The sequence below is a fragment of the Lathamus discolor genome, chromosome 1 (assembly GCF_037157495.1).
Source record: "Lathamus discolor isolate bLatDis1 chromosome 1, bLatDis1.hap1, whole genome shotgun sequence".
Lineage (NCBI taxonomy): Eukaryota > Metazoa > Chordata > Aves > Psittaciformes > Psittacidae > Lathamus > Lathamus discolor.
The window spans coordinates 69,859,112-69,867,166 of NC_088884.1; the positions used below are offsets into that span (position 1 = coordinate 69,859,112).

Genomic DNA, 8,055 nt, shown 5'->3' on the forward strand with positions numbered 1-8,055 from the left:
CATCTACTCAGCCCCCAGCTTGTCTCTGTCCCTCATATCAAGTCTGTCCACACTTTCAAGTGGCTGTATTTTAAGCTGCCCTCATGCCTTGCCGTCTAACTACTGACTGTATTCCTCTGTCACCCTCTGTGCCACCCTGATCCCCAAGCCAAAGGGCTGCCTGTGGCTATCAGAACATCCAGCTCCTGATTCAGATCTGGGGGTCTTCTCCCTCTGTTTTTCCTCTGAAAAAGGGAACCATTCCTTTGGCCTCCTGCTCTTCTCCAAACTCTCTGGTGCAAAGAAATGCCAATAACATTGGCACATCCATTAGCAGGGAATAAACCAGAGGGAAATTAGTGGGAGCTTGGAGCTGGTGGGTTGACTTTGTGCCAGCCAAGGAGGGTACAGCCATTCATGGGCACAATGCCACTACTGTTACTTGATGCTTTTGCATTTGTGAGGATGGCCAGGAGCCAAGGGCATGTTCTAAGTGCTGTCTTGGCCTACACTGAAGACCATAGGAACCCTACAGAAGGTAGGCCCGGTTCATGAGGGTGGTGACCTTTCACTTGCCCTATAAAACAGATCCGATGTCTGAACTGTTCTTCTTGCCTGTAATCACAGACCCCGTCCAAACCAGGCTCTCAGCAACTGCTCTTGTGTCCGCCTGCCTCGGCTCTCCACTGGGCTGGAGTTGATTGCTACCCTGGGGACTGAAGAGACCAGTGAGTTTGGCTTGAGGAATGGCTTGGCCCTTCCTTTGGCCTGTGGCTGAGGCAAGGTTGCACAGCCAAGATGGAAGATAGAGAGGGAGCAGGTCTTCTCTACATGGTCCCCTTGATTTTGATGCATAGCAAGGATAAACACTACCTTCATTCCACTCAGCCCCTAATGCAGCCACCTTCTTCCTCTCCAGGCTGCTAGGACATCTCCCCTTTCGAGCCCTCTCTGTGTTCCCTGAGTGCAGCTTCTTGAGTGGGATTGGGTGGCTCTCATTGATTGCTGGGGCTGCTGCAGAGGAATGCGGTCCTGTCCTCAGATTTTCTCCCTGTGCACCCTGAACAAGCTACAGCAGGCAATGACCAATTCAGCACAGCTTTTGGAGCAGTCTGCTCTACCGGAACGGGTCAAGGCAAGGGGGCTGCGATGTTCCTATATGGAGCTGGGTATTGTGTATTGTATTTGTCAAGGCGAGACAGACGGGCTAAAGCAAAATGCTCAGAGATGGATGCTGGCTAAAATGTTAGCTAAGGTTTTAGGGGCAGAGATGGTATGGCGGGTTGGCTGTGTCTCTGCATGGAGTCACCTCTGGAAAAGGTGGGACTGGCATTGAGGAATATCAGAGGCATGTGGGTTCCAACCTCTGGAGAGCCAGATGTGCCTCCTATCTCATGCATCTGGAGAGACAATGTCAGGAAGTTATTTCCCTTTGGATTATAAGGCTGAGAAACAAAGCAACAGACTGTAAAAGCCTCTGTTTTCTGCTGCAGTGCTGGCTGATGCAAAGCTTAGGCAGCAGCTGGAGGCCATTGTATGACAGCCATAAGTGACACGAGTTTGGTGGCCTCAGATGATGAGCTGTGGGGAACAGAGGCTTTCTCTCTGTCTTTTCTATTGGTCTAGCTCTTCTCCCCCTCCCTTTTTCCATCTTGGCTTTACTTTTTGGATTATTAAATATTTAAGTGTTTCTCTGTGACACTATCTCTGATCCTTTAATCCAGCTGGCCTGGTAATTCCACAGACCCAAATCAGCTCAGATTTCTCCACAGCCCTAAGCCTTGTTTCTCAAGGGTTCACTCCTCCTCCATTTATCTTCCTTCATTTTATTTCTGCCCTTTGTGTCTCTGCACTAGAAATTGGTTCAGCTTTTTCAGAAAGAGCTTTGTCAGTGTCTTTAGTGAGCAGCCTCCCCTCACAATAAAAGGGGCAAGAGGACACCTTAGTTTTTCATTAACTAAGAATCCTTTTCTCTGTTTTTTATTGGTTTTCCTATTAAAATAAATAAATACATGAGGGTGCAGTGCCCACTTGTTTTATGTGCCGTATGAAATCGTTTCCTCTGTGCTGCCTGAGGACACCCCTGCCAGGCTCGTGTCTCAGCACAGTGGGAGAAGGCTTGAAGCTGTAGCTGGAGGGAAGGGTGCTCCAGGCTGCCCTTCCCAGCCAGAACCAGGAGCTTGCCTCGAGCCCAGGAATGCACTGAAGCATTCCTGCAAGGTGTCCTTTCCCTCAAAGGGGCAGTGCTCACAGCCCTAAGGAGAGGTGGCAAAGTACAAAGGTGGAAGCAGCGCATCCCTCTTTGGTGGGAGGTAGGTGGGTGATGTGCTCCAGCTCAGGACCACTGGCATTGCTGGCTGAGAGGCTGGTGTTTAACACAATGCCTACAGCCTGCCCCCGCAGCCTGCTGAAGCTGGGCTGGCTCACCTCAGGAGCCTTATCCATGCACCAAGAGGCAGGAACAATTTTTAGAGCACAAATGGTTACACGTGGCTTGAATTATTTATCCCTTTTGCATCAAGGAAGGACGGAAACAAACAAAAAAGTGTTTTGTTCTTTTTTCTTTTTTTTTTTTTTTTTTTTTTTCCAGGAGGGAAGGCTTGTCCAAATTTTCTCTGCTTCATGCATTCCGTGTACATCATTTTCAGGCGGCTGGAAATCCACAGCTTTGGCTTGTGCTTGAGGCTTGCCTTTGTTTACCCTAGGAGTTTTGAGCCCCTGAAATAACAGACTTACGTTCTCCATCCCTCTTCCTCTTTCCCTTCCCCTTCTTCCCCCACCACCGCTGCCTTCCCACAGGTCCCTAGTTTTGATCACGTTACTTGAGGCAGCCCCAGTGCCTTTCTGCATACCCTTGATAGGAGATTATATGTCATGAAGGTTCCCTTCTAGAAGGTTTATCAGCATAGCAGGCAGTATCATTCTTCTCTTGCCTGCATACCCCATAATGCTGTCTCTTCCCCATCTCACTCTTCTCCTGAAACCTTGCTGTCTATACTCTTATCTCAAAGACCCCTCCAACTGATGCCTCTTCTTGTCTCCTGTGTGCTTTCTTTTCCAGATTCCAGTGACAGATGGATCTCTCTCGTGTGCACTTGCTCTTTCCCTCTCTGTATTTTTGTTTTCAACATGTTTGATCGGAAGCTCTGAAGCTTCTCAGAAGCGAACCTGGGGAAGAAGGAAGAGAAGGAGAAAGAAACGAGGGAGTGTGAGCGACAGAGGAGGCAACCCTGCCTTGTTCTTCCAAATCACACCGTGGAGGGGCGAGGGAAGACTAGAGGGGGGAGGGCTTGGGTTGATTTTGGGGTGGGTTCGGTGTGGGTGGGGGGTGGGTGGGAGGGAGAAAAGTGGAAAAGGTGGGCAAGTCATTCATGAGCATCAAAGAAGATTCGCTACCCTCGGTCTGAAGTTTTGTTTAGAAAAGCACAAGGTAGTTCCCTTCCAGACCAGTTATTCACGGTCACAGCTTTTGCATGTGCTGGAAGCAGATTGCACGTGTTCTCCCTGCTCCATGCTCCTGGCTTGACCCAGAGGGCAAGAAGAAGCAATGGTGACAACACACACAAAGACTGGGGTGCTCATGCCCTTCAATTGCTAAAGCCCAGTTACTGCCCCTTTCTCTTCCCCCTGCCCCTTAGTTTCTTTTTGCTGTGATCCTGAAATTTGGGGTTGTTTTCTGTTGTGGGGCCTTTTTTTCCCATCCTGATGAGGGCACCACTGCAGACCACGATGTGCCTGGGGTTGTGGGCAGCTGCCCTGCTCTGCTTGTTTTCTCCTGGCACTGTGAGAGGTGATTGCTGGCTGATTGAGGGTGACAAAGGTTATGTGTGGCTGGCCATCTGCAGCCAGAACCAGCCCCCATATGAGACCATCCCCCAGCACATCAACAGCACGGTGCACGACTTGCGTCTCAACGAGAATAAGCTCAAAGTGGTGCTGTACTCATCCCTCAACCGCTTCGGCAACCTGACTGATCTGAACCTGACCAAGAATGAGATCTCTTACATTGAGGATGGGGCTTTCATGGGCCAGTCAAACCTCCAGGTCTTACAGCTGGGCTACAACAAACTCACCAACCTGACAGAGGGTATGTTGCGGGGCATGGCACGTCTCCAGTTCCTCTTTGTGCAGCACAACCTTATTGAGCTGGTCACCCCTACTGCTTTCTCTGAGTGCCCCAGCTTGATTAGCATTGACCTGTCATCTAACCGTCTGAGCCGACTGGAGGGGAACACTTTCACCAGCTTGAGCAATTTGATGGTGTGCGAGCTGGCTGGCAACCCCTTCAACTGTGACTGTAGCCTCTACAGCTTTCTTAACTGGCTGGCGGTCTTCAACAATGTCACCAAGAACTATGACCGGCTCCAGTGTGAGAGTCCACGGGAGTTTGCTGGGTACCCACTCCTGGTGCCTAGGCCTCACCACAACCGCAACGCCATCACCATCTTCCAGTCCATGTGCAGAGGTGGCACCATTCCCTCTCTCTCCAGGGTCAACCCCACCCCGTATACCCCTGACTCCCAGCGAGACCTGGATGAGGGCTCAGCCATCAGCCCTGGGGACTTCCTCTCAGTCAAGCCTCCAGCTTCCTCCACCACTGACTCCTCCTTCAGTCCCAGCATCAAGCTCCATGATGTCACCATCACCTCAGCTATCCTGATGGTAACCATCCCCATGCCCTACAGTAAGATGTATGTGCTGGTCCAGTACAACAATAGCTACGTTTCTGACATAGCAACACTGAAGAGCAAGAAAGAATATGTCACTGTCAACAAGTTGAAGGCCCACACTGATTATACTTTCTGTGTGGCCTCCATCCGCAACAACAGGCGCTACAACCACACTTGCCTGACCTTTGCAACCCGAAGCAAAGGCAGGGAGGACCCTATTTCCAGTACTTCCACCACCACCCACTATATCATGACCACCCTGGGTTGCCTTTTTGGGATGGTCATTGTCCTGGGGGTGGTGTACTACTGCCTGCGGAAGCGGAGGATGCAGGAGGAGAAACAGAAATCCCTCAATGTCAAAAAGACCATTCTGGAAATGCGTTATGGATCAGATATTGATACTAGTACCATGGTCCATCCTTCTCAGAAGCTGGGTGAGCCACCAGTCATCCCTGTCTCACGGATGTCTTCCATCCCTTCCATGATTGGGGAGAAATTGCCCCCATCAAAGTCAATAGACACTGGGATGGAGACTCCTAAAGTCACCACTAAAGGTAACTACATTGAGGTGCGGACTGGTGGTGGGGATGGGCTGGAGAGAACGCAGCGAGATGAGGACCTGAGGGAGCTTGATAATGGGCAAGGCTCAGCTGCTGAGATCTCTACTATAGCAAAGGAGGTAGACAAGGTCAACCAGATCATCAACAACTGCATTGACGCCCTCAAGTTGGATACAGCCTCCTTCCTGGGTGGTGGAACGGGTGTTGACTCAGACATGGCCTTTGAGTGCCAGTCCATCCCAGCCAGTTCCTCGGGTGGGCTAGAGCGGCCCAGCTTTCTTTCCCCACCCTACAAGGAAAGCTCCCACCACCCTTTGCAGCGCCAGCTCAGTGCTGATGCTGCCGTGGCCAGAAAGACCTGCAGCGTCTCCTCTAGTGGCTCCATCAAGAGCGCCAAGGTCTTCAGCTTGGATGTGCCTGATCACCCACCACTCAGCAAGTCTGACTCCAAATACATTGAGAAGGGCAGTCCACTCAACAGCCCTTTGGATCGTCTTCCCTTGGTGTCCCCAGGCGCCATCCACCACTTGGAGGTCAAGCCTTCTTACCATTGCAGTGAGCACCGTCACTCCTTCCCAGCCCTGTACTATGAGGAAAGTGCTGACACCTTGAGCCAGAGGGTGTCATTCCTCAAGCCACTCTCCCGGTCCAAGCGAGACTCCACGTACTCCCAGCTCTCTCCCAGACACTACTTCTCAGGCTACTCCTCCAGCCCTGAGTACTCATCAGAGAGCACCCACAAGATCTGGGAGCGATTCCGGCCTTACAAGAAGCACCACAGGGAGGAGGTTTACATGGCAGCTGGGCATGCCCTGCGGAAGAAAGTTCAGTTTGCCAAGGATGAGGATCTGCATGACATCCTGGATTACTGGAAAGGCGTCTCTGCTCAGCAGAAGCTGTGACTCTCCCTTGCTCTTTCCAAGGAAACGATACAAAACAAGACCCCCACCCCCAAACAACCAGAAAAAAAAAAAAAAGCCACTTGACTGTGAAAAATAAACCACCAACAAAATACTCCTGAAAATACAAAACTGACAAAATTGTTTCTTCAAGTTTACAACAGCAGCAGAAAACTCTCACACACACTGACTCACACAGACACACACACAAGCCGAATTGTCTCTACTGTGTTATGGGGACCATTGTTCTGCTTGCGATGGTTGGGAGGAGCGTCCTGCTCTGACACTGTGGTAACAACTCTGGAGTGCGGGTGGGTGGGAATGGCCCGGGATGGGGTGGCAGCGGTGGCAAGGGAAGGGCAGGGATGGACACTCACTGGGCATGAAACTCAGCTGTGAACTATTGCTCTTTCTGTTCCTATTGAGGGATGATGTTTCTTTTGGGTGGGAGGAAGGGATTTGGTTTAGAAAGCTTCTCTGCCTTTCTGATACACCTGCTTTTCCAAATCTTCCATCACTAATTTTTCCCTCATTTCCTTTGGCAGTGGAGTCTTTTCTTTCTCTTCTGTCCCCTTCCAAGATAGGTGGGATTTGTTGGAAGACATTCTCTCGCTTCTTTTCCTTTGCCCTTCCTTACCCTTCTGTGCTTAAAGGTCCTTAGGCTCACCCTTTCTGTCTAGATACTTTGCAAACCTCCATCGTCCTCAGACAAAGGAGAGGAGGTGTGAAGGACCAAGGGAGGTAGGACCTGCCATACAACACACTCTGTGCCCTTGCTGCTCTTCTTCCTTCCCTTCTCTTCAAACTATGTTGTTGCTGATGAACACCAGCAGTTCTGGAGTGATGGGCATTCTCCAGACTTCTCAGAGACAGTTTTCTGCCAGTTGGTGGCAGGGTATGAATGTGTTCTTTGGTATGGCAAGCCAGGTCCTTAAGGAGTGGTGGAGGAAAAGGCAGGAGGTCTGGTCTCTCAGAGGTGTAAAGGATTCCTATCTCTTCATGAGTGTCACAGGCCAGAGGTTATCCCCACCATATACACCTGCGCTCAGGCAGAACTACTGCTACCTTGTAGGTTCGATACTCTCTGTTCGTATCTCCCTTACTATGAGGAAGTCACCTGGAGAGGAACTCAGCAGAACAAGTTCTGCACGAACCTTCTGCAGCTCTTCCCAAATGACTTGCACCCAACTGGCTTCCTCTTGAATAAGCCATGGACATTCTGGCATGGGTAGGAAATAGCCTAGGATTGAGGCAGGAACCCAGGAAACAAAAGGGATATGAGCATGGGACCCAGGAATAGCTGAAGAGGGATGGCTTCTAAAGAAACTCCCTTTGTATGTGCAGCCATGCTGTGTGTACTGGGATAGAAGAGCATACCGGCCTCTGGATGACAGTGTCTTTTTGAATATTTAGAGGGCCTCATGAGAGTCAGAGCAACATGTCACCTCCTAAATCTTCCACCTCCTCACATTTAGCCATGACAAGCTTTTCTTAGGGATCCTTTCATGCCTTGGCAAAAACCCAGTTTCACTTGCTAGGTCCCAACCTCCGTCCCTTGGATAGAAGATCTGCCACAGAGCTGGGAATGAGCCTGCTGCCCTCTTCACATCATCCCATTTCTTAGCAGCCCAACAAAGCACAATCTTGGCACCTTCTCCCCCAAAGTTTTCTTGTCAGGCAGGGGTGCTGCCTGCTGAGTGCATCTTTATGCAGCACAGTGGTCCTCCTCTGCATGAGCTGCACACCGCAAATCTTGACAATCTTTCACCTCTGTCAGGATGGGGGTGAGTGCCTGTGCTGTGTTGGCCTTTCCTAAGTGGCTATTTCCTTTTTGAGGTATTCTTGAGAAGCCCCGGTTTTCTGGGAGGCCCTGGGAGAAGGATGAGGATGTAAGAGCTTCTCTGGGAGGGATTTCCATGCTGCTTGCAGAAAACCAGCCTGTCAGGC

At 50.5% G+C, this 8,055-nt stretch overlaps 1 protein-coding gene across 1 annotated transcript; it reads left to right on the forward strand.

Annotated features, from left to right (window-relative positions):
- The first annotated feature begins 3,499 nt into the window (after positions 1 to 3,499).
- On the forward strand, positions 3,500 to 6,163 carry ELFN2 (extracellular leucine rich repeat and fibronectin type III domain containing 2). The gene has a single exon (XM_065665118.1). The coding sequence runs from the start codon at positions 3,685 to 3,687 to the stop codon at positions 6,109 to 6,111; it is 2,427 nt and encodes an 808-aa protein (XP_065521190.1). The 5' UTR covers positions 3,500 to 3,684; the 3' UTR covers positions 6,112 to 6,163.
- The last annotated feature ends 1,892 nt before the right edge of the window (positions 6,164 to 8,055 follow it).